The following is a 27,559-nucleotide window of genomic DNA, read 5'->3' as shown; positions in this document are numbered from 1 at the left end:
ACACAGTTCAACTGCTGACAGTACACAGTTGCGTTGATGCTCTGACCAGCTGCTCGCAGTTCCTGATGCACGATGCCGCGAGCAGTCCACCAAACACACAGGAGAACATACTTCTGGTGCAGTGCTGGTTTGGGCTGTGTTAGAACGGTTCATGGGATGCTATCAATGATAACGACGGCGTGCAGCTTCGTAAAAGACCCACTTCTCATCATATGTTCACACCCTGTCCAGAAATGGCTCGTTCTTCAGACGAGACGGCAAACAAACACAGGTGTCTGCTCGCGTGACTTCTGGCTCGGAGTGAAATCATGTGGGACTCATCGACCCAACTTGTAGTGCTTTCCAAGTTGATGGAAGTGCTGTCGGGTGGTTTCTCCACTCACACTGAGTTGTAGTCCCAGTTCTTCACACGTCTGACCACTGTTTGCCTCAATTAGTGCCTGAAGATCTTCATTTTGTACATGTGTTGGTCTTCCGACATATGATGACTCTTCGAGTGTTTCGTAACTGAACTACCACAACCAGGTAGTACGTTGGATATATCCAGACCAAAAACTGAGCTTCGCCTTATTTTCATTCGCGTTCAACTCATGGAGTGAGGGCCAATTGAACACAGACCTCCCGAAAAAGCGACAGAACTTTCTTGGTTACATTTTTAGCACTGTCTAATTTGTTTCCCTTTCCACCCAGTTCTTTCTCTCCATTGCTTTCCACATTCACATTTCAAGACTTCTAGTTTTTTTCCTTCAATTTTGTATAATGTCCATGAATCTGACCCATGGAGAACGAAACTGTGCATTAAACACTTTATAAGTTTCCTCTAAAAAATCTTTTTTCAAGGACCAAAAAGTACACTTCATTTCCCTAAATGCTTCTTTCGCCATTCTTACCCTTGCTTTTATTTTGTGTTCGCATTTCATATCGTCCCTGCATTTACTACTACCCAGGTATCGAAAACTAGCCACAAAACATTTTGTATCTTTAACGTTTATTTTCATGCAATATTTTTCACAATCGTTCTTCAAGTTTTCTAAAATCTTATTAATGTTATTTTTCAGATTCCTTAATAAGTGCAGTATCATCTGCAAACCATATACACCTAATCATTTACCTTCTACGAAAGTACCTTCTTTATTATGTTGGATTTTCTTCACTATCTTTTGTTATATTATATTAAATAACGTTTACGAGAGACAACATCCCTGCCAAACTGCACTCTTCCCTGTTTTTGCTTTCCCTATTCTAACACTTGCTTGTTGCTCAAAATACAAACCTATCAATCGAGGAATGGAACAAATTTCAATTTATTTTGAGTACCAAATATATAGATATCTGAGTTTTATTTTGAGGCCCAAAAATAAAACATGTATTTAATGATTTGCGTCGGCACAAATCAACATTGGGGGTGGGTGGAAGAAACGGGTAAGACAGTTCTCATATTTTCTTAAGCAATACTCAAAATATTTCTGAAGTTGAAAAACAATGCTGTGGAGGATCAAAGGAGCAAAGTTATCTTCAGCATTGGCAGGCGGGCTGATTTGAGGGTTATTCTGGAGGACATCAGTTTCATCTCATTTTCCTTTGTGGTAATTGGACACAAATCATCACATTTCTCCCGAAAAACACATTTTAAATCGGATTATTGGGGATGACAGTTCCCCCAGTTTAGGATTCGAGGGGACATGTCCCCCTCATCCCCCCGGGATTTGCGCCAGTGATGATTTGGTAAATCAGTCATATATTAACAATATTTTGTGTCTATATATTTTAGTACGTACTGTAATTGTACAACATTTATTGTAGATCTCGACTTGGATTATCTGGAGAAGCGGAGTGAGGTTAGAGCAATTCTTGAGGTTCAACCACAGACCGAAGCCAGTCCTGATTCCGTGGACCTCATCAAGGTCATATTGTTAGGAGCGCCTCGAGTGGGGAAAACGTCCATTATACAGGTATGTTCTATTAAGAGTTTAAGCAAGCTCCTGCTGTTTGACTAAATTTGCATTTGTTTCTATTTCTACCTAGGTATATTTAGTCTGTTCCATGATAACTTTCTTAACGTTATTAGATGTTAATGGAACTTTGATTCTTCTTTCTTTGATGCTTACGAAAAAGGATACACTGTTTGGTATTGGAAACCGTTAGGAACTTGAAAATGAAATGAAAAGTTTTACGTCCCACAGTTATGCCGGTTAGGCTAAAGGAGACGGTGATAATGAGAAATGAATGAAATGCTGGAATGAAGAAAGTGGGAGGAAACGGGAGAACCCCGGGAAAACCCACAAGCACAGTGTTTGCCCACCACAAAGTCCACACGGCGCGATCTAGGATCGAACCAGGCCGTTAGGGACTTGAGGAGTAGTATGAGGTAGTAGTTGGCTTGCTATTATGTGATAACAAAACAATTGTCATGAAAAATTTCAGAGTGTGAAAAAGAGATTCAAACGTAATGTGGTTCTTTAAGATGTCTATATGTTTCCCTTGCTTGGTATCAAAATTAAGGGGATACGATGACCCAGTGTATAGCGCTCACCTCTGGTGCGTCGGGTCCCAGGTTCGATCCACGGCCAAGTATGTTTGTGGTCAACAACATCGTGTTCGTGTGTTTTCTTGGGTTACTGCTCTTTCTTCCTATATTCTCATTCCACCAATTCTTCCATCATCATTCACTTGCCTTAATCATCACCTCCCTTAGCCTAACGGTCATAACGTTACATTTAAAGATTTCATTTCATTTAATACGATTAAGTGTTAAAATGGGTTAAAATCAATTCCAACCGGAATTTCAGAAACCTGTCTCGCTATGTAACAACAAATGCATTTGTTCTCGGTGCACGGATTCGATCCCCGGTAGCAGAGCACAAACATTTCACTTCATAATCATTAGTTTCATTCATTATCTATCTGCTGTGAACTAAATAACATAATCATGGGTCATTGAACCAAACATAAATTGCCTCATTTTCATTGTTTGGAATTTCAAAATGGGATATCAAACTAACGGTCCACGACAAGTTTTAATAAAGTTAATATATTTTGATACAGTGTTGCAGTCGTTTTCAGATGAATGCTCTGAGACGTCACAGTTTGCTGTTCTCTTTCTTAGTGAGAGTTTAAACTTCTGGCAGGTAAAAGTGACCTAATAAAAGTCAGTAGTGTCAGCAAACAACAACATTAATAGAGTAGTGGATGGTTTTGCTGGCATACTACTCTTGAATCCATTTCTATAATTATACTGGCAACATTTGTTTCCCTACCTCATTCTCTTCGCTTATTTCCTAATCAAGTTTCTCCTTACTTTTCTCAGATTATGAAACTGTCTCTGCAGTCGTGCAGCGGGCTCATCAACAAATCACAGCAGTATTCATTTGAAGCTATGTAATCAAACGTTTACTAATGGACTGAAATTGGGCAAGATTACGAATGAATTTACGTCCTAAGACAAAGAAAATTTGTATGTATTAATGCAAGCTGTCGTGGAGCAATTGCGGGAGTGAGTTATTTGAATTAAGAGAAAGGGAACTCGAATCTAATTCTGCAACAATGAAATTGAGTACAGATGCACTGGCTATTCGTGATACGATTGATCTGTGACATCTAATTGTAAGTTTGCTCAATGATACAGCGCACCGAGCTCATCACTGAAGCCACACATTGGTGAATACTAGCAAATGTGAGATTTTGGCGGTAATGTGACATTTCAATATTACATTTTTTTGACTTTTTCTTAGTTTCCCCAAGTTCTCATATCAGCAATTTATTGGGAATCTTCAATTTCATTAACGACCAATCCCAATGGGACTCGCTTCGAGCTGGAAGCTCTATGACAGTGGTGGATCTAGCCTGGGGCCGGCGGGCCTAGGCCCCCAATTTTTTGCGTGACAAAAATAATTTATCATTTAAATATTTTTTAAAGTTTATAGAAAATCCATGACACACCTTGTAAAGTAACACTTTCGATAATTAGAATTCTGGCTGCGTACGCCATCTTGAAAAGCGCTACCTTGCGTCTTATATTACCTTGAATTTGTATCCGTAGCTGACATTAAGGAAACGAAGGAAAAGAAAGAGAAAAAAAACATTGGGTCGCCGTTATTCCTTCTTACACTATAATTTATAGACCAGTAAACACAACGCTACTTACTCCAGATTCTTGTACACTACTTGCGTTGTCAATGCTAAGGAAAAGACGAGGAAAAGAAAGAAAAAAAATCATTTAGGATAACACCATATATCTTGCATCTCTGTTTATTTAACTTTCCTTGTAATAAACGCATAACAAAGGACTCTCATTGACATTTATGATCGTGGATAGCTAGATTCAGGAAAAAAAAATCTTTATATTCCGTTAAGTTCCTCAAACCTTTTAACGCCAACACCACTCGAAGGTAAATAACAATATGAATTAAGCCACACTGTACTAACAGTAAGAGAGTTGTTTACATTTCTAGACAATAGCACAAAATCCTTGGTAGGCTACTTCACCAAGGGAAATTTACCAATTACATTACCACTCGTGAACATCTCATTGCAGAGAGAGAGAGAGACCTACGGCTGCGTCGATTAACCTTCCCCCTTTTAGCACATAACTTCTCCACTTCACCCGCATCCAACCGCTAAGAGGGCATTTCTCTCGACATTTACTATTAGCAGCGGCGGTAATAACATTAAACTCTGTAGCACATTATGGGGAACACAAAACCAGCCAGTGAAATTAGACTCGACTTCTGACACTCCCGCATTGAAGTACGAGTGGTATCGTACACCCACCGTCTTAACGTGCCTCACTGATCTAGTGAGCAACATCACAATCAAACGTAACAGAACAACTCGAGAATGCAAACTTTGGGTGCGGCGACTTAATGCTTAGATTGTAGATTATATAGATATACATATGTATATAGTTATTAATAAACAATACGGAATGCCCGCTGCTAGACAGACATAAACTAGCCATCGCTAATCAATCTTTAATTTATCAAATAGAATGCCTGAGAGAATAGACAATACGGAATACCTGTTGCTAACATACATGCGCTAGATGGCAGCTAGTAATATATTATACATCTAGACAACTCTAAGAGATGATCTTATTCAGAGCAAGAGAGAAACGGCTTTGATATCAGACTACCCCGCTGGCGTATGATTCAACTTACTGGATAGAGACTCACTCTCGTTTACTCGGACATATTACGGACAAAACTCATTTCGGACAATATTATGGACATTGTAAACTGACTCGGATAATATATATATATGTGTACACCAAGAAAACTGAGAATTATTGAACGTATATTACTGTTTGTTCATAAGTAATCTGTAGTAAGATAATGAACACACGAAGACATTGATATGACGTTAGATATATTTAAAACAATTTGGACAACTATAAATGGTGGACAATTTCTTCCGCAACTTCCCGGATGATACCAGTTTCTTCACCAGACGGAATAAAAAGAAATAGACATATTTACCTAGTAGACAGTTACCAAAGCTCACCCGACCGTGGTTTCACTTTACGAATAGGGACACTGTGGAAACACTGTGAAACAGCACTCCAGGGTGGCAACCGGTCCTGATGACTCCTCCAACATCTCACCATGTGTACAGCCATAACCTCGGCGTGGATTGATCACACGACGACCCCTCCTGGGTTAATAGCAAAAGCATACGTTCCGCTACTATCTCCACCAGGTAGACAAACAATCACTGCAAAGCTGCTGCAATGTTCATCCTCACAACAGCGACCACAGTTAGACACATTAAATTCCAGAGAGGCAGGCTGAGCTGACAACAAGTAATATAGGACGAAGTCCCTTGCCAAGAAAATGTAGTAAGGGTGGACGGAAATTCACCACGTCAAGAGAAGGAGGTCATACATCAATCGAGTTAAGTCCCGGAGACAGCACAAAAGGGATTCCTGACCTTCAGCTTTCATCACATTAACAGTTAGGAAATATCCAACCAATCTCAGCCATGCTTCAAAACGCACAGGTCGAATATTTGAGTAAGTTCTCTTGTGATTCTTGTTTACACCCGCTAGCCTAGCATACCGTTCGACTAAAACAGCCTCTTTAAATATTTATATTAAAGAACTGCCACTCACTGCACAGTTCACTGTAAATTAATATCCAAAATATGGACAATCGTGCTTCTCACCACACCACGGCCATGTTCGCAGTTCGTAGTACAAAGAAAAAGGTGAACCAAAGGGGGCTCTCCGCAGCCCTCTCACTTCCGGATTAGTCATTCCATACTACGCATCAAAGCGTAGAATGGAAATAACAGATTTTATAACAAAACAAATATAACTAAAGGAGAATAAAAATTATATAAACGAGCATTTATATATGCAGATTCATAATAATCCTTCCGTTTTACATAAAACACAAAAATTTAAATTATTCCAAACGATCCGAGCTACTCTCAAAAGCCGCTCAACGCAAACCATAGACATACAAAGGAAAGTAGCATACTACATCTACACGCACTAGTCCAATTGTCAACCATCTTGAATCCTTCATGAAAGTCGAGAATTGAGAAAATATAATAAGAAATAATATTAGCTAAGAGCTGATTGAACATTTCCGCAAATATTCTCTTTGAGAAAATGTAACGCTCAAATAGGAACGTTACATCCACCCAGAGGACAAGGAAAAAAAAAGAAAAAAAATCCTCTCTCTTTTTTTTTACCCTATATATTATTATTAGAAATTATTTATATGGATAATTTCGAAGAAGTTCATCTCTTCGTTCTTTGGAACAGTTGAATTTCTTCAAATTATGAAAATTCTGCGTTCCCACACTTTCCCCAGTGAGGGTATGCAAAATCACTGAGTTTTTCAGAACCCTTCTAGCCAAGAAAGGGCCCGAGAAACATTTCATATATTTAGCAAATTCTCCTTTAATTGAAGAGGAAAGATGGTGAAGTTTAACCATTACTAGGTCTCCTTCTTCTAACTTAACCTCCCTTCCTGTTCGTTTCAAAGATTTCTTAGTTTTATTAGTAACTTTAGGATACAATGTAATATGACGATCTTGGGTCGGTGTCTTCTCTAGAACACCAGGCCAAGGAAAATTCTTTTTAAATGCTTCAATAGCAGAATAAGATAAAAATAGCTCTGCAGGCGTACAATCAATACTACTACATAATGAATAATTTAGGAGTTCCTGACATCGCTTCAGTACAGTACTCCACTTAGAATGATTACTATGACACTCTAAACGAATGATTCGGTTGAGTTCTTTATGGCTCCTTTCTGCCAAACCATTCGAAGACGGGGAATAACTAGACGTTAATACGGATTTCATATTATGCTCCTTACAATAGTCCTGCCAGAGGCGCGAGATAAACTGTGAACCTTTATCCGAGACAATAGCATTAGGATAAGGGAACAAATAAAAATAATTCTTTTCCAACACTGAAATTATACCTTTAACATGAGCAGTCTTTAAAGGAAAGAAACAAACAAACCTAGAATAAACATCAATAATAGATAAAATATAATAATATCCATTACTAACTGGGAGCCTCCCAACGAGATCTACCGCTAGGCGGTCGTGAGGTCGACTAGCTTCTATATGAATTTCTTCTTTAAGTATTACCTGATTGGCGAACTTTGTCTCAGCACAATCAAGACAATCTCTAATATACTGTCGAATTGACAGTCTTTGTTTCTTCCAATAAAATAAAGAACGACATAAAGACATACATTTCCTAGCTCCAAAATGACCACGTGAATGGACTATTCCAATTATTTCTTTTATTAACTCTTGAGGAATAACCAAAAGCCATTGGTTCGAATTCCTATGCTTGAAATATAGCAAACCTTGATAACAAGTGACATGTTCTGAGGAACTATCCAATAAAGACCTTAACTTAATACAGAAGTCGTCATACTTCTGCTTTTCCCTGACTTTCTCCAGGTTGAAAAGAGACGAATCTTGAACAGACAAGAAATTGACACTAACTTCTAACTTCGAAGGCACTTCCGGTGGATTTCTACTCAATGTATCCGCGACAAAATTCAGACTCCCAGGACAATGCTCGAAGACAAGGTCAAACCTTTGTAATTTAAGAAGCATACGAGTCATCCTAGTATCTAAGTTCTTCATAGAAAAAGAATGAGTGACTGCAGCATTATCCGTATGGATATACGCAGTTCTTCCAAGAATATATTGTGAAAAACGTTCACACAAAAATAAAACAGAGAGCAATTCCAACTGAAAAGAAGACAATGAAAGTTCGTGAGGTTTAACTCTACGACTAGCGTAGGCGATGACATTTGGATGATCGGACCCATCAGGGTACTGTGCCAGAAAACCAGCCAAATTCTCAGAACAAGCATCCGAATGGATGTGAAATGGCAAATTGAAATCTGGTTGTCCCAACGCAGGTGGATTACTGACGATTTCCCGCAATTTATAAAAGAGATCCAAAACTTCAGGAGTGAGTTTGTACTTAACATCCTTCTTAATAAGATCGTACAACGGAGAAGTAAGTGTCGAATAATTGGGAATGAACCGCTGTCGCCATCCCAATAATCCTAGAAATTGACGCATCTTTTTCTTGGTTTTCGGGATGGGATAGCAACGGATTGGCTCATTATGACGTGGGTCAACTTTGACAGTCTGACCACTAATGACATGTCCCAGGAAGTTCACTTCCGTCAGAAGGAAGCAACACTTCCGGAAATTTAGGGAAAAATTCCCACGTTCAAAAATTTCGAACACACGCTCCAGATGGGCGAAGTGTTCGTCTAGAGAAGTGCTAGATATTAAAATATCGTCCAGAAACAAAGTGACAAAATCTTTAGTACTTTGATCGAAGTAACTATGCATGACGCTCTGGAAAATAGCGGGCGCACTCTTTATTCCTTGAGGTAAGACCATCATTACGTATTGTCGCCCTTTATAAACAAAACTCGTACAGGGGTATGACGAAGGATGGAGACCTACGCCATAATATCCTGACGAACAGTCAAACTTTGAAAAGTATTGCGCTTTCGCTACACGGTTCAATATATCGCCTATTGGTTCCACCTGAGCCTTAGGAGCTCGGACACGGTGGTTCAGTAGGCGAAAATCAATTACAGGTCTAACAGCACCAGACGCCTTGCGAACACAATGCATGGGGTTCCGGTACGGTGAGGTCTGTTCACGGGCTAAGCCTAATTCAATCCATTTTTGTAATTCTGCCTCAAATTCCATTTCCATGGATTTTGGCACAGAATAACATGGTCCTACGACAGGTTCTTCGTCAGTTAATTCTATCTTGTACAAGGGCGTTCGTATCCTACGAGGATACTCGCAGAAAATATTACGATATCGGAGTAACAAATTATATAAACGTTGCTTAACGTTAGTATCTAAATCTTCTCGAGATGAGATATAATTCTGAATTTCAGTATCTGAAAGGTTAGATTCAGAAACTATATGCACATCTGACACAGAAGAGGTAACTGGATTTTCTACTGAAGGAGGAACCTCTAAAATGTTGACATCAGAACACAAAAGTTCAGAAGGAAGCGATTCCTGCTCATCGGATGGCCATTCAATCCTCCCGATCTCAACCTTGTTCGAAGACAAAGCTACTATAAGAATACTAGGTTGATTAGTCGAAATTACGACATGACTACCAGCATTATCACGCAATCGGATTTCTTTCCTCTCCCTGTCGATAACAGCTTTGAATTTGTCTAAAAATGGACAACCCAAAATAAGATCTGTTTGAAGATATTTTATAACAAACAATGGAATATCAAATAAATGACCCTGAATATTTAAACTAAATATCTGGACACCTTGAACCGAAAACTTCTCTGTACCAGCAAAGGCACCTAACGACAAACCAGTATATGGTCGCAATTTAGAAGATGAAAATTTTAATTTTAACTGCTTCCAAATATTCCAGTCCAAAAGGCATAAATCTGATCCACAGTCAATAGTACAGGTTAATTGGACTCCGCCAATGTTTCCTTTGACAACAGGGGAAGAAGAAAAATAATAGTCGGGCTTTTCTTTTTCTTCATCCTCCTCGACTACAAAGTTTACGTTAAATGATATGACATTATTACTCTCGTTATTATTTACATCTCCGGATAATGACTCCACCAAGACATTATGAGTTTTGACGTTAGTTTCCGAATCATTATCTACGGGGACTGGAGAAATACAGCAGTCGTTTCCCCCCGTGTTCGGAAAAGACTGCAACCTCAGTTTTCCGAAGTAGATGAAGGTTGATCTTCCCTTGGATTGGAAGATGCTTCATCTCGTCTCCTATCATTATTTTGATATCTTCCGTTACGTCCTCGATTTCTTCCACGATAACGATTTCTACCATTTCCTCGATATCGATTATTATACTGATAATTATTACCATTATTGTTATTGTTATTGTTATTCCTATTTTCAGTCTGAGCATAGCTTAAAAATTCAGTTTGACAGCTACTGTCAACATGTTCTGAATTACGATTAATGATTTTAGCTTGCTTAGCGAATACTTTCTTTGTTGGAGGCCTAACTTCATGCATAGAAGTATCCTCAATCCCAGATAATAACGCTACTTTACTCATTAATTCATCAACACTATTATACTGCTGAACGGACAGCAAACGCATGTCCCTAGGCGGTAAACAATTCAAAATTAATTCCACAAGTTCCGAAGTACTCGGGGTTTCACATATATTGTAGTAACTTTCGACTACAAACCAAACGTAATCTAACAATGAAGCAAACTTCGTCTTATCATAGCGCAAAGATTGCAACGACTTCTTCTGTGCACGCTCTATCTGAGGCGAACAATACTGATTCTTAAAAAGACGCACAAAATCTTGATAAGTTTTAATTTCAGGAGCTACTGAGCTATACCAAGCAAACGCGGCTCGCACCATACAATGTTCTACGACCCGTAGTTTGTCTCCATCAGTAAGTGAATACATACTTAAACATTTCTCAAGATCCCTCAAAAACTTCCTTGGGGCTCCAGGTTTGATATCCCCAGAATACGAAGGAAAAGATTGTAAATCTTTCTGCTTAATCGCAAAAGGCAATGAATGCGGTGCTATACCACTAAAGGTGGCAACACTGTTTCGCGATACCGGATTATTCGGCACAATAGCAGTGTGAAAAACACTAGGATCATAACTAGGCTTTAAATAGCTAGTACTAAACACTGGTGGGCTATTCCCAACATGAGAAGTGATCCCTCTCGACATTGACCATGTGACAGTGTCAGTAGTACGAGTGCTATTACTTACATTATTGCTGTAATAAACAGAAGAATTAACATTTGGAAAAACATTTAAAGCACTAGCAATTACTTTGGTTTCACTAGGACTAGCTGGAAACTCGTATTTAATATCTAATTCTGATTGCATAAACACAGGTTTACTCAGATAACTATCAGAACTAGTAACAGACGCATTGCATTCAGCAGACGTACTAACAATAGTATTAACAGGCAAATTATCCTTTGACTCAGAAAAAGACACAAAAGAATTTCCACTAATACAAGGACGTTTACAGGGAACACCTTCTTTACTCAGGCTCCCACACTCAACTGACGTAAATTTAGGTTTCTGCAATTTATCCACTTTAATAGTTAGGGTTAACACTTCAGAGAAAAGCTTAGATTGACTAGTATTACACCCTTCTAGTTCAATTTTCACTTCCTCATTCTCATTTTCAAGTTTTTTTATTCTATCAAAAACAACCTTTAATGCTTTATGATGAGATTCTGCCTCATTCTCAATGGAATCAACACGAGATTCCACGGACTCAATACACAACTTATTATTATCAACTTCCGTTTTCACAGATTCAATACATGACTTATTACTGTCAACTTCCAATTTAATACTATCTAACTGCACTTGCAAATCCTTTTGGTTAACAGTTAACGAACTACAAAGGTTTTCTACACTACCTATTCTTTCATCAATTTTGTTAATTGTAGTGGAGAGGCTATGTACATTTTCAACAATGCACTCTTAAATTCTAGCTTCAGTCCTTTCGTTACTTTCTTTTATACTTTCTATTTTACTATTAGTATTAGCATTACTTTCTTCTATCTTCCTATTAGTATTTGCATTACTTTCTTCTATCTTACTCAATACAAGAGCGAACATTTCAGCAAGTTCACTAACGTGCTCTGTCCCTTTTTCGCTACCTTGCGGGGACTTAGGCGAAGAAAAATGCTTGGGAGGTGATTCGTTCTCACGCTCCGACACTTCAGGAGAAACATGCACGTCGCATTTAGGACAAACCCAAACAAAAGAATCTGAGCTAACAGCTTCGAAAACACTAGAAGTATCTTTTAACTTAACACAAACAAAATGTGACCATTCGTGACACCTGTCACAAGATATAGCACGTTTCTTATCAGAATCAATTTGTTCCGCGGCAGCAAGAGGTTCACTGCAACAAACACAAATAATATCATCTCCATTAGGAGGAAGATTCCTCGACTCAGCCGACATTCTTACTTACTGACTTATAAGTCTAATAAACATAAACATATGTGAGCTCTATGCAGTATATCTCATCAACACCAACGCAACAGTCCGTATCACTCGTTTCTTCCCGGATGACACGACAAAAATAGTGTAACATTTTAGACAATAAAATAATCCTACAGCTGGGTTCGCCATCTTGTAAAGTAACACTTTCGATAATTAGAATTCTGGCTGCGTACGCCATCTTGAAAAGCGCTACCTTGCGTCTTATATTACCTTGAATTTGTATCCGTAGCTGACATTAAGGAAACGAAGGAAAAGAAAGAGAAAAAAAAACATTGGGTCGCCGTTATTCCTTCTTACACTATAATTTATAGACCAGTAAACACAACGCTACTTACTCCAGATTCTTGTACACTACTTGCGTTGTCAATGCTAAGGAAAAGACGAGGAAAAGAAAGAAAAAAAATCATTTAGGATAACACCATATATCTTGCATCTCTGTTTATTTAACTTTCCTTGTAATAAACGCATAACAAAGGACTCTCATTGACATTTATGATCGTGGATAGCTAGATTCAGGAAAAAAAAATCTTTATATTCCGTTAAGTTCCTCAAACCTTTTAACGCCAACACCACTCGAAGGTAAATAACAATATGAATTAAGCCACACTGTACTAACAGTAAGAGAGTTGTTTACATTTCTAGACAATAGCACAAAATCCTTGGTAGGCTACTTCACCAAGGGAAATTTACCAATTACATTACCACTCGTGAACATCTCATTGCAGAGAGAGAGAGAGACCTACGGCTGCGTCGATTAACCTTCCCCCTTTTAGCACATAACTTCTCCACTTCACCCGCATCCAACCGCTAAGAGGGCATTTCCCTCGACATTTACTATTAGCAGCGGCGGTAATAACATTAAACTCTGTAGCACATTATGGGGAACACAAAACCAGCCAGTGAAATTAGACTCGACTTCTGACACTCCCGCATTGAAGTACGAGTGGTATCGTACACCCACCGTCTTAACGTGCCTCACTGATCTAGTGAGCAACATCACAATCAAACGTAACAGAACAACTCGAGAATGCAAACTTTGGGTGCGGCGACTTAATGCTTAGATTGTAGATTATATAGATATACATATGTATATAGTTATTAATAAACAATACGGAATGCCCGCTGCTAGACAGACATAAACTAGCCATCGCTAATCAATCTTTAATTTATCAAATAGAATGCCTGAGAGAATAGACAATACGGAATACCTGTTGCTAACATACATGCGCTAGATGGCAGCTAGTAATATATTATACATCTAGACAACTCTAAGAGATGATCTTATTCAGAGCACGAGAGAAACGGCTTTGATATCAGACTACCCCGCTGGCGTATGATTCAATTTACTGGATAGAGACTCACTCTCGTTTACTCGGACATATTACGGACAAAACTCATTTCGGACAATATTATGGACATTGTAAACTGACTCGGATAATATATATATATGTGTACACCAAGAAAACTGAGGATTATTGAACGTATATTACTGTTTGTTCATAAGTAATCTGTAGTAAGATAATGAACACACGAAGACATTGATATGACGTTAGATATATTTAAAACAATTTGGACAACTATAAATGGTGGACAATTTCTTCCGCAACTTCCCGGATGATACCAGTTTCTTCACCAGACGGAATAAAAAGAAATAGACATATTTACCTAGTAGACAGTTACCAAAGCTCACCCGACCGTGGTTTCACTTTACGAATAGGGACACTGTGGAAACACTGTGAAACAGCACTCCAGGGTGGCAACCGGTCCTGATGACTCCTCCAACATCTCACCATGTGTACAGCCATAACCTCGGCGTGGATTGATCACACGACGACCCCTCCTGGGTTAATAGCAAAAGCATACGTTCCGCTACTATCTCCACCAGGTAGACAAACAATCACTGCAAAGCTGCTGCAATGTTCATCCTCACAACAGCGACCACAGTTAGACACATTAATTTCCAGAGAGGCAGGCTGAGCTGACAACAAGTAATATAGGACGAAGTCCCTTGCCAAGAAAATGTAGTAAGGGTGGACGGAAATTCACCACGTCAAGAGAAGGAGGTCATACATCAATCGAGTTTAGTCCCGGAGACAGCACAAAAGGGATTCCTGACCTTCAGCTTTCATCACATTAACAGTTAGGAAATATCCAACCAATCTCAGCCATGCTTCAAAACGCACAGGTCGAATATTTGAGTAAGTTCTCTTGTGATTCTTGTTTACACCCGCTAGCCTAGCATACCGTTCGACTAAAACAGCCTCTTTAAATATTTATATTAAAGAACCGCCACTCACTGCACAGTTCACTGTAAATTAATATCCAAAATTATGGACAATCGTGCTTCTCACCACACCACGGCCATGTTCGCAGTTCGTAGTACAAAGAAAAAGGTGAACCAGAGGGGGCTCTCCGCAGCCCTCTCACTTCCGGATTAGTCATTCCATACTACGCATCAAAGCGTAGAATGGAAATAACAGATTTTATAACAAAACAAATATAACTAAAGGAGAATAAAAATTATATAAACGAGCATTTATATATGCAGATTCATAATAATCCTTCCGTTTTACATAAAACACAAAAATTTAAATTATTTCAAACGATCCGAGCTACTCTCAAAAGCCGCTCAACGCAAACCATAGACATACAAAGGAAAGTAGCATACTACATCTACACGCACTAGTCCAATTGTCAACCATCTTGAATCCTTCATGAAAGTCGAGAATTGAGAAAATATAATAAGAAATAATATTAGCTAAGAGCTGATTGAACATTTCCGCAAATATTCTCTTTGAGAAAATGTAACGCTCAAAGAGGAACGTTACAACCTAAAGAATCTGGGGCCTGGCTGCCCACCCCCCCAGTTTTTACTTTCTAGATCCGTCACTGCTCTATGACATCAGAGTGGGTTCATCACTCCCTCAGAAAACCTCTCGGGCAGCAGAAGGAACAGACAATTAATCTGGTGTTGAGAAATAACAGTGGTGACACGAATGTAAGAACCTCGATAACGAAGTTGATGGTGTTGCTGTCATACGACTCGTGAATTTGTGACGACTTATACACTGCCAACAAGTGGCGATTCTAGAGGGGGACAAAGGGTAGGAGGCTTCTACCCTATTGCTTGCCAGACATGTTATATTGTAACGTAGGCCATGTAATATTAAATTATTTTTTTCGGAATAAAAGAAAAAAAGTTGCAATCTGCAAGATCTATAGGTCCGTTCTTCTGTCCCACCAAAGAAAGTCATTACCGTCGCCATTACTTCCTTATTCCAATGTCCTACTTCCTTTCCTTTCCTTGTGTTTTGTGTATTCTCTATACGATTTATCTGATTGTAAAAGCGTGCTCCAATGTCATATAAAGATTAAATGAAAATTTTTGCTGTAGAGTATAGTCGTTGGATGTTAGACAGAGATTTAAGTTCATTTCTCTGCCGTGCTTTCTGATCAACTATTACAATTTTTCCCCCATAGATCAGGAAATTAACTTTAGATTTAGGTAATAATCTTGTATTAAAATAAAATCTTGAGGTGAGTATCTGGACTCAAGAGAGGTAAGAATGCGGAATGGCGAAAACTTTATAAATGGAATGAAATTTTTTAGTTTAATGTCCCACGCTATGCCGTTTAGGCTATAGAATGGGACGATTAAGGCAAGTGAATAATGATTTATGAGAATGTAGGAGGAAACGGGAGAACCCCTACAAAATTCACGGACACGATGTTGTCCACAACAAATTTACTTGGTTGAGAATCGATCCAAGGACCCCCAAGCACCTGAAGTGAGCGCTTTACCACTGAGCCAACCTGCGGTCATTAAATCTGCGAGACTCAAGTGGGCAGGTCATATAGTCAGAAGGGAAAAAAATAAGAACGCTTTAAAAATTTTAACTGGCAACTCAAATCACAAATGATCATTAGGGGGACATACTAGGACAATATTAAAATGGACTTGCAGAAACAGAAATTAAAAGTAGAAACAAGATCCAGTCGGCTAAGTACAGAGGTCAAAGCTCAATGAAGAGCCTTTGTGAAAGCGGCATTATGAACATTCGGGTTCCATAGAACATAAAGCTAAATAACTAATTACTCTTTGGCATTTTGCTAGAGGTCTACACCAGATGCGTACGCAGGAGGTAGGTTCTCGGGATCCAGACTCTCCCTGAAATCCCGACTTTTCTATAAATTTTATTTAATATTAGGGCCAATTTGGCAAATTTTACTATAATTATCCTCATATTGAATGTGAACCGCGTGAAAAGCTTTGGACAGTCCGAAATAAATTAATGTATACGTCCCTGATCTGCAATTATATTCTCTTCTTAGTATATTTTGGGAGATTAGTTATGTTTACGCTTTTATTCAGATTTAAAGCATTTATTTCTAAGAGCTAGTAATAAGCGGAAGTGTGATAAATTTGTTAAGCCTCAGACGTAGCTCTTAATATAAACATGAAAAGATCTTTGTAAAAGTGAACTTCTGCTTTGAGACTTAAAGTTATTTCATTACGGTTATTACATTACAATTCTCTCATGATATTACATATTATATATATATATCTCAGTTATATATTCACAAACACTTCCCATGGTACTACTTCAATTGATTTTTTACCCTTTGATATTAAAAGAAAATAAGAAAAAAAAAAGCGAACTAACTTTTCTTCTTTGGTTCCTTCCCTATGTTCTCATATTCATCTCATGATGATAATATAATCTTGTTTGCACACGATTCCCTTGTGACATTTAACTCCATCCTTTTAGTGTATCCAATCTGATTTTATTATGCATGAGTCGTAAAGAGAAAGAAAGGTTACATCGTGCATGCTGAAGGAAACATTTTCTATGGAAATTTCTATCTTTCTCTTTCCAAAACTTCATACTGTATGTTTTTTACTTTTATTTCTGTAAAATTTTAGCAATAGTTTGCTGTACAATATGATATTTTCTAGTGTTCTTTTTTCTTTCTTTTCTTTTCTTTTCTTTTTTTGGGGGGGGGGGCTTATCGAAAGTAGTATATAAATTTAAGCATATGGATAAGGGATTCATGTACGAGGAATGTTAAAAAAAAGGTTATAAAGCATAAAACCTAGGGGAGGATCCTGGGGGCGATCGGGGCCATTATCCTCCCCTCCCCAAAACAGAAAACTTTCGTATTTTATATATAAATAAAACTCATCCCAGAGTTTGGAGCTCTTAAAAATAGCTCTAAGTAGCAGTATTACAACCCACTGTCCCCCAGAAGTCGGTTCTGGATCCGCCCCTGATAAAACCTTTATGTTATTCACTGTAACTTAAATTTATTTGTATTTTACTGTCTTGGTACAGGTTTGAAAACTTGATATACATGATGTACGTGAAGATTCTGCTCATGTATATCACAGAAGCGTACCTTAAAAATGATTACTCGTTTGCAAAATTAATCCAGAGTAGAAGTGAAATCATTGGGGCGGTTCCTGTGGGCCAAAAAAGCACTACACCTATTGGCATTTATAGGCAGATTGTAGAGGCATATGGGTAGAGCTAAATTATAAAGCAACATGTAGGAAAGCGGTATCGTGCCTTCAAAGAAAGATGGACTAATAGTGTTAATGACAATTTTGGAAACAGCAGTACACCCAGTACTTCAATTATTGACGTTTTATTTGGAACAACTAAAGCACCCTTCTCTACAGCCTTGACCTAGCACCAGTGACTTTTATCTTTTCCCTGTTTTAAAGCCAAAAATGGCTGGCCACCATTATCTGGCATATGATTATGTCAGAACTGCTGCCTCACGGTAGCTACGAGAACCTGATGCGGATTTCTGTGCAAAAAAAATGGTACAGAACACATTAAATGCCGTTGTAATAAGCGGTTGAACCAAATTTGTGATTACATTGAGAACTATTGTTGATTGCCGTCTATCACCAGATGTGTTGATCTTAAAGCTATGTCCCACACATAAGCCATAATAAGCTCTTTCGACTATCCCTCGTGTAAAAGTGACCGAGTTCAGTTCCGTTCGTACCTTGCATAACGATGGTTATTATTTCCAAGAAACATATGTATGTATGCAATATAGGATTCTATTTACATTGGATTCAAATTGAATCTCTTTATCACAAAAATAGTATTATGAATATATTTGCAAATAAAAAAAATATTTTTTAGAAATAAAATTAAGCAAAATAATATAAAAAAATATTTGATTCTAATGGAAGTTGTATGAAAACAAAATAAAAATATTTCAGGGACCCCAAGCACCAAAGGTGAACGCTGTACCACTGAACCACCGCGGGCCTCTTATTAGTGCCTCATGTACAGTATTGTGCTGCATAGTTCAGAAACATGTACATTACTTTAACAAGAGAGACACTGACAAAAGCTTCAAACCCACTTTTTTTTAAATTATAATTTGTAACTGTTTCGAATATCTAGCATATCCTTCTTCAGACACTATCGAAAACTTGGTCAGTGTCTCTTTTGTTAAAATAATCAATCCAAAGCCATGAATAGTCTTACTAATGAACATTACGCAAGAAATTATGAGAAACGACTAAAAGTTTTAGAAATGTGGATATGGAGAAGAACGGGGAGAATTAGCTGAGTAGAGCGGAAAACGAATGAGACGGTGTTTAGAAATTGTAGGAGAGGAAAGAACAATTTTACGTATTATTAACAAAAAGAAGAGAAACTTATTCGGACATTGATAAGAAGGAACTGAATCATGAGGGAAGGTTTAGAGGGTACTGTGGCAGGAGAGAGAGAGAGAGAGATGATTTATAGACGATATGAAAACAGAAAAATCATACATGAAGAAGAAAAGGTTAGCGGAAGACCATGGAGCATGGAAGCTTCTCAGTTGGAACAAGTGACCTGCCAATAATCCCTCGAATGACGACGATGATATGAATAGTAATTATAACTAAAATATCCAAGAATAGAGAACTAATTTTCTGCGTTAGAATAGTACTTTTTACATATTTACTTCACACAAATCCCACCTTCCAATATTTTTCATCTTGGTATTTATCATCGTAAACGATCTGAGTACGTATTGTGTTGTAGAAAATATTTCATTTTGTAAACTTTACAGAAATAAATTTAGTTCAGAGTTTGAAGGTTGTACATTTTTCAGTTAAACAATTTATGTGTAGTCTTGTGTAATTAATTACCTATAGAACTCTAACGTCATAAGAGGACTTTACGTGCAATTTTGTTATTTAAAAAGTAAAAAAAAAAAAAAAAAACAGTACAAAAGTTTCCAAACAAATGCTGCCAAACATTGAAAATATGTTGAAAATTTCAAAGGTAAATATTCTTACAAACAGTACTAATCGAATTTACCGAGCGAAGTAGCTCCTGTTGGCTTCGCATTCGGGAGGCCGTGGGTTCGATTCCTGCTTCCGACTATCCGGACTGGGGTTTTCTTGTCTTACCAGGCAAATGCCGGGATGGCACCTATTAACAGGCCCTGGCAGATACCTTCCAAGATCCTTTCCATTGTTATTATTGTTGTTAAATATACAGTATAAAATGGCCTCTGAACAGCTTTCTGGTGATTGTTAAATAAATAAATCATATATAAGGACTCATATTATTCATATATTAAAACGTATCCCTAAAATACGTAACAGAACAAAGTGCTATCAAGTCAATAGTAACTCATACAGCTGTTAAAACACAAAGCATTAAAGATTTTTTTGTTTTGTTTTTTAAGCATGAAGCTCCATTTCCAGTTTCCAAACGCATTTCTGTAACTAGGAAAGCTTCCAGAGGTACCGATTGGTGATAACTGTGATTGGTCAGTTTGATGTTACAATTTTCCTCTACTTCCAATTGAATAGCTTGCTCCTAATAGCACTGACTGAAGCGAAAGTAATACGATTCTGTACAAGTTTCCGTGTTTAATTGTTATAGAAATAAAATGCGGTGAAGCGGGCAAAAAGAGTTTAAAACGGGGCGAGTATATGATGACATTGATTCATTGATTAAATATATAAACAAACATATGCTTGTTTTCAAAAAAATAGTCCAAGCAAAACACAAAAGTGCTTGTTTATTATTATTATTATTATTATTATTATTATTATTATTATTATTATTATTTTGCAAGACAACCTAATTTTGATATTTTAATAGACAAACGAGTGTAGCATCTAAACAGTTTTATCACAGGGGGTTTGAACCAATGTTTAATTTGTTTACTTCCTTTTTCCACACTTAATTAATTTATCGTCGATTACCGGCGGGAAATCATGTGGTTCGGATTCCACGTTAATCAGTAGGCCCACGTCTCATATAGCCTCGCTGCTGAAAAGGGACGTTAAACTCAAAATCAACTCAACTCAACTCAATTGATTGTCAACACAACAGGCTATAGCCCAATCACAGTGTTGAGAATTACATAATAACATAATTACATATTCATAACAGCATTTCTAAATTTCTTAGGCCAAATATCACATATATCCAATCCATTGTTATATGCACACATTCTATTAAAAAAAAAAGCTGTTGTTCTCCGGATTGGTGATTTCATCAATATATTAGTGTTTGATTTTTTACAATAATAGAGGCCCGTTTTTTACGAGTTTTTAATGAAAGAAAATGAAAATTTAATGAAGAAACTAAGTCAGGACAGTGCAAAATATTTTGAATTACTTTCTGAATGATTAATAAATCAATCATATTACGTCTTTGTTCTAGTGTTGGTATACGAAAGTTCTCAAGGATGGTGTTATAGCTGTCATAAATAGGATAAATGTGAGTTTCTTTGTAGGTTAGAAATTTCAAAAAATTTCCTTGTATTCGTTCTAATTGCTTACGGTTTTTAAATTGAGATGGATTTCAAATAATACACGCATACTCTAATTTTGAACGAACATATGAATTGTACAGTACAATTTCTGTAATATCGAACAGCTCTTAAATTCTTTTCCTGTTCTAATAACGAATCTTAATAGCTTGAATGCTTCACTTGTTATATTTACAATGTGACTGTCAAACGTTAACTTAGCATCAAATGTAATACTAAGATTCTTAACTAAATTACGTCTATTTTTTACATATTCATTAATTACGTAATCAAAGTGACAAGGTGATTTGTTCCTAGTGAACGATAACACTTTGCACTTGCTTACATTGACTCCAAGTTGATTAAAAGAGCGCCAGTTACTAATATGATCTACACCTTGCTGCAGTTTTCTATTATCGTTTAGAGAATTGATTTTAGCATATATTTTTTAGATCATCCGCATATAGAAATTTTTCATGGTCAGGAATGTAATCTAGTAAGTCATTAATATATAAGAGAAATAACAATGGTCCTAAGTCTGAACCCTGTGGAACTCCTGAGGATGCAATATATTCTTTAGATTTGTATGCATTAAAAAGAACGGATTGTCTTCGATTAGGCAGGTATGACGAGAATTTAGTCAAGGGCGGAAAAAGTGAGAAAGCTTTAATTTTTCCAATAATATGTTGTGATTAATTTTTCAAAAGCTTATAAATCACATCGACTTAGCTACCTACATCTAATGAATTCGCTATAAAATCTGTAATGATTGCAAGATTCGTTACTGTGGATCTTTGTGGAATAAAGCCATGCTGTTCAATTGAGATAACCGGTTTGATATGATTAAAGATTCGCCGATACAAGATATGCTCAAATAGTGTGGCAAAAGCGACTGATATTGCTATGGGTCGAGAGTTGGTAATATCTTGACTATTGTTGGATTTTGGAATTGGGCAAATTAAAGCTGATTTCCATTTGTCTGGGAAAGGGTTTGGTTTTAGTGATAAATTGAATGCAATTTTGCACTTCAATAAATGGAGTGTATGAAATACAGAACTTTACTTTAACGTAACATATTAAGTATGTTAATATGTACTAAACTATCTGCTAATATGTACTAAGTATGTTAATATGTTCTTTTACTAAACATCTAAACTACGTCCCTGCGTTAAATGTGATAACTCTAAATATTTAACTATTATGAACCTTTAATAAATGTTTTGTTTCCAAACTGCTAATATCTATCACTTATTTATTTATTTATTTATTTATTTATTTATTTTTCCAACAAGAAATTTATGATGATTCTGTAATTTAACTGCCTCTTTGCCTGACACTCTCAAAATGATATTAACCCTTTTAGCATTTCCACTTTTTGAGGTAAATTTTAGACTTTCACTCAAACAGCTACCGTTTCCTTACTATTTAGCGTAGGATCATGGTTCATACCTCATTTATTCCATGATAGAGCATACTTTCCAACGGTATTACTCGCTTGTCCGTATTATACACGAAAAACGGGAAAAAGCGAGAGATTTTTGAAAACAAGTCGAAAGTTTTGTGGCCCTCTGATCTGAACCTGGTTTGGCATACGGATTTGATTTTTTGTTTAAATACGATGTTATGTACACAATATGTGTGCAAAATTTCAATCTTGTATCTTGAAAACTAAGGACGGGAGAAAATTTTGAAAGTACGTATAAAGTTAACCCTTTTTCGTTATACATTTATACACAAACCAAACATTATATACAAAAAAAGTAATGCTCTAGACTATTTGACCTAGAGTCATGGTTTAAACACCATTTTCCTAAGTAAAACGAGCACTTTCCAATGGTACCACTCACATGTATTATAATACACATTAATCGGAAAGTTCGGGAGAAATCCAGATTTTTTTTTTAAATTCCCGTCAAAACACCTTGCCCCTCTGGCCCGGGCCTGGGTTCATGTAAGGATCTGTTTTTTTAAAAAAAAAATCCTTTTATGCACATAATACGTATGCAAAATTTCAATTCTGTATATTGAAAACGAAGATCGGAAGAAACGTTGAAAGTCCGAATTTAGGCCATTTCCGAAACTTTCTGCTACTATGTTTCCGTTTGCTCTTAAAGCAAAGGGAAGTTTTGCAAATTCGATAGTTTAAATCAATTTTCTGAAAGTTGAAAGTGAAAAGATACTTAGCTTTTCCAGAGCATTTCCTAATTCACACTACAGATGCCTAAAGGCATTTCAAAAGCTTCTTTTCAATTCAAATGTATTGGTAGTTATTGGTGCACCCGCTCAGAAAATCCTGGATCCGACCCTGTAATATATTAAGAGTCAATGTATATACAGACAGGACCAAACAATGGGTCAAACACGAGGTAGTAATTTTGTACTAAGCTGTTTGGTATTTCACGATCTTTCAAAGAAGGTATCACTCGCCCTATGTTGTAATATGCCATTACAGTGTAATGAGATTATGTTTTAATAGGAGGGTGCCCGAAATTTTTTGCACCGACTGTACCTGACGTTTAACAAAAAATTTCTGGCTGTTCATATAACTCGTAATATTGTTCATTATTCTATTTCAAATTAACATGGAAAAACTGTAAAAAAATTCATTGGGAATCAATATCTTTATTTATATTTTAAATTAGTTATAAGTCTTGTATGTGGATGTGTAGATGGATTATTACAATTCTTACGGTGTCAGTGCTATCCGAAAATATAGATCCACTATTGGACGGAACTTTCCAGATCAAATAACCAATCTAAAATTCGACAGAATTTTCAGGACCACCCTTCACCTCTCTTTTAGATACCTAGGTCCTTCTAAAATCTAGTTTAATCCAGATTTTACCAAATTTTATTCGTTTCAAAGCAACTCCGCCAAAATGCTTAGTTTTGATTGGCTGATAAACCCACGCTATGATATTAGGGCGCAATTATTCCATTCCATGCCTGAAATTGTGGTCGACGACATTAGTTTTTTTGCTTCGTAAATGGACTGATTCGGGCAGTGGTAAACATCAAAATTAAGGTAACATTTGGGATTTTATTAACACCTAAAATCGTTGGAAGTCTCTAGGAGCCAAAACACTATTAAATTTTACGAACAATACTGGTTTAAAAAACTGAGAATAGTAAGTGCAAGATGGTGACGCCATGATTGCATCCACCGATGGCTATGGACAGGATCCCGAAGTATTGTGATTTCTGTTTTTCTTCCTAAATCCGGTTCTGAAGATCAGTGTTTCCCTTGATATCTCTACCTCCCAATTTTCCTACTAATTGAGGGTTACAAGACCTGTCCATTATAGATTTGTTTATGTAGTTAGCGAGTGATTTCTTTTTTTTTATTACATACATGGCGGTATTTAATTTCTTTGTAGTTAAGATAGGTAGAATAATGCACGTGTAAATTTACAGTAGGGGCTCCTATCTGACTCCCAAATTGGGAGTACGGCTTCCAGCGGGATGAGTTGAACATTTAGTTTGTTTCCGGGTTCCTGCCCCTTCAGGGCAGGGGTCCTATTGTTAGCTAATACTTCGATACGTCCCCTCGGGGGCATTGATTAAACACTTAAGAATGTGATTCAGTGAATACAAGGGCCAGTTGGCCCTGTCCCTTTCTTTCCTTTTCCTTTCGAGCCGATTTAAAATGGTAAAATATGAATGTTTTCTGTGTATATTTATTAGTATAACATGTATTAATGATAGTGATGATTGGTGTGTATTGGCATGATGTGTCTTGTAGTTTGAGTAGTATGTGTATATTTGTAATGTAGTATCAGTGGTAGTGGTAGTTAAGTGATGAAAGAGTGTGTGAGATAATTAAATGTGGACAGTGTAGTATTTACTATGCGATAATTTTTTTATTATTCCGTCATTAAGTGAACTCATACACAATATTTAATAGTGAACTTAATATAGTATAATAATTCCGTGTACAAGGTCACATTCAGTTGTTCAAGGGTTGATTATATCGTCGCTAGCCCTAGTGTCAAAAGTCAGTACTAACCGCCATTCTTCTGTCGAGATGCTTAGTGATTTAGTTTTCATGAAATTGACCTTTCTTTCCGAAATAAAACCTAGAAGGTATAATTCACAGCCCATATAAATGTACAGTTAGTTCAAGTGACTCAAAATTAATATATTCTGAAAATTTCAACATTCTGCCTAGTCTAGAAATCTAAATATTTAAATAAATAAACAATACGTAAATTTTTAACAGAAGTCGGGCGATATGATGCTAGTTCTTCGCTTTGAAATTATATTAGATGTTCATTTTTTCTTCGTGGCTGCAGAAGTTTATTGTTGCTGCAGAATTTTATAAACATTAAACATTATCGCAGATAATTCTATTTTCAGTGAACATACATAGGATTTTTTTTTCTTTCGTTCTTAATAAAGCTACCAGGTATTACATAGTATTGTGTGTGGGATGAAAGAGTCTTGAGTTCGAATGAGGTTGTCGTGCGGTGATCGGAATGGGAAATGTTTGTAGTGACTATAGATTTTAAAGTATTATGATGAAATGTGTAAATAGGCTGGGCGTAGATAGAGGAAACAGGGTGTTTGTAGAATATAGCGTCGTGGCAAATGAATATTAATGTGAATATGAATATAAAGTGTATGAATATTGTAGTAAATGAATATAGAATATAGGACACCCATATAGTTAAATATATAGTAGCCCAGTGAATACTTCGCCGTGTGTTGATATATAGATATTGAATAGATACGTGTAGCTACAAACATCTCAAGTTCTGACCCCTGCACCATGATATCACGCGGACCGGAGGGCAATATATAGTCGGACTATGGTAATACTTTGTAGTTTAATGTGTTATAGTAATAATCAACCATAGTAATACCATCTGATAGAATAGGTAGCATCATATAATCGCTGACTAGACATATCGAATAATAAATTATGAAAAGACAGTAGCAGTTATACAACAGGGCTGTAGTGAATTATATTTTCTGGTCGGTTTTTAAAATAGAATATCCTGCTCCGTGAGATTTTTTTTTCCTTCACGTTACCTACTCAGGCTAGCTTACAATGTTCATGGAGGCGACAGCTCTGATAGGGTTACAGAATCAAAACAATTAGTTATTGAAATTTATTTTCGCGTACCCGGATGTCGACCCCTAGTCCCTTTAAGTATTTTCATTTCTTTTCTTAGTTTAATTAGACGAGGGAAATTAACGACATCCCAGACTGTGGTGTGTCTGCGCAGGGTAGCTATCGGTGAGGTTTGGCATAGAAATCACCGATCCAAAATTCAGTTTATTTAATTTTTTTTATTTTTGGCAAATCACTAATTAGGGATATCTTAGCTATTACTCTAGTTTCATTACTGTCCTTGAACCTTCTTAGTTTTTCTAAGGGGTCGAATATTTTTTTTACTTAGAGATTTCAAAATTGGGGACGCAGTTACCTGGTCCCTTTCCCCCTCTCTTTTTATCCTGCTGGTCTGGGCCGGATACGGGGATCGGATTTCAATCTTACAAGCAAACTCTTGTGGGATTGGGATCTGATGGACACAGAACTTGCATCCTTGGCAGCAGGGCGCCCCTTGAGTCTACGTATTTGAGTAGACCACCCTTTTTGGCATGTTAAGAATATTTTGGCTATGGATTTTGTTGAGAGCGAAATTCGACTTCTATCTTTGTAGCGTTAGTTATTTCTCACTTAAGTCTTTGGCGCCCCTATTCTTCGTCTTCCTTCTTCTCTATCCCTCTCTCTGTCTTCATTACTTCAAGATTTTTTTTTCGAATTTTCAACCTCCCCCCCCCCGATTTTGAACTTGTCACTTACGATTTATTTAACATACAACTCTGATCTGAAATTACCAGCTGAGACGTTGCAAGACACGATTCATGGATAAAGTAGATAGTGATTGGGTCCTCCATCACATTTTGACCTATCGCCGAAATGAACAAAGACTTCGTAGTTGACGACACTTCGATTACGTTCTCTCACCGTCGTCCCTCTTAAGTTTTTTTTTTAATCCGTTGGTCACTTTCCTTTCTGTTTTGGTTTTCAATTACCTTGTAGTTAACCTGGGCCCAGAAATTGTACTTTGGTTTATCTAGTTATATCTTTAGAAATGCTCTGTGTTACGTGCCTGCCTCACAAAGTTTTTTTTTCATTATTTAAGCACGAATTGAATATATAAAAGTGAAAAAATTTATAGATGCGCGGTATCAGGTAGAAAAGCGATTTTCTTTTTCATATGTAATGTCGGAAGTCATTTGTTTTG

At 36.9% G+C, this 27,559-nt stretch overlaps 1 protein-coding gene across 2 annotated transcripts in view; it reads left to right on the top strand.

The window, feature by feature from the left end:
- The window catches only part of LOC145691697 (ras-like protein family member 10B), a 57,929-nt gene that overhangs the window by 20,285 nt on the left and 10,085 nt on the right, over positions 1–27,559 (top strand). For both annotated transcript variants that reach the window (XM_081767035.1, XM_081767036.1), the window contains exon 2: positions 1,804–1,952. In XM_081767035.1, the coding sequence (XP_081623161.1) occupies positions 1,804–1,952 (149 nt within the window). The remainder of the gene's footprint in view (positions 1–1,803; positions 1,953–27,559) is intronic.

Source organism: Thermobia domestica, chromosome 8 (assembly GCF_964235325.1).
Source record: "Thermobia domestica chromosome 8, izTheDome1.hap1.1, whole genome shotgun sequence".
Taxonomy (NCBI): Eukaryota; Metazoa; Arthropoda; class Insecta; order Zygentoma; family Lepismatidae; genus Thermobia; species Thermobia domestica.
Note: the sequence above shows the minus strand (reverse complement) of the source record. Positions and strands in the feature narration are given on the sequence as shown.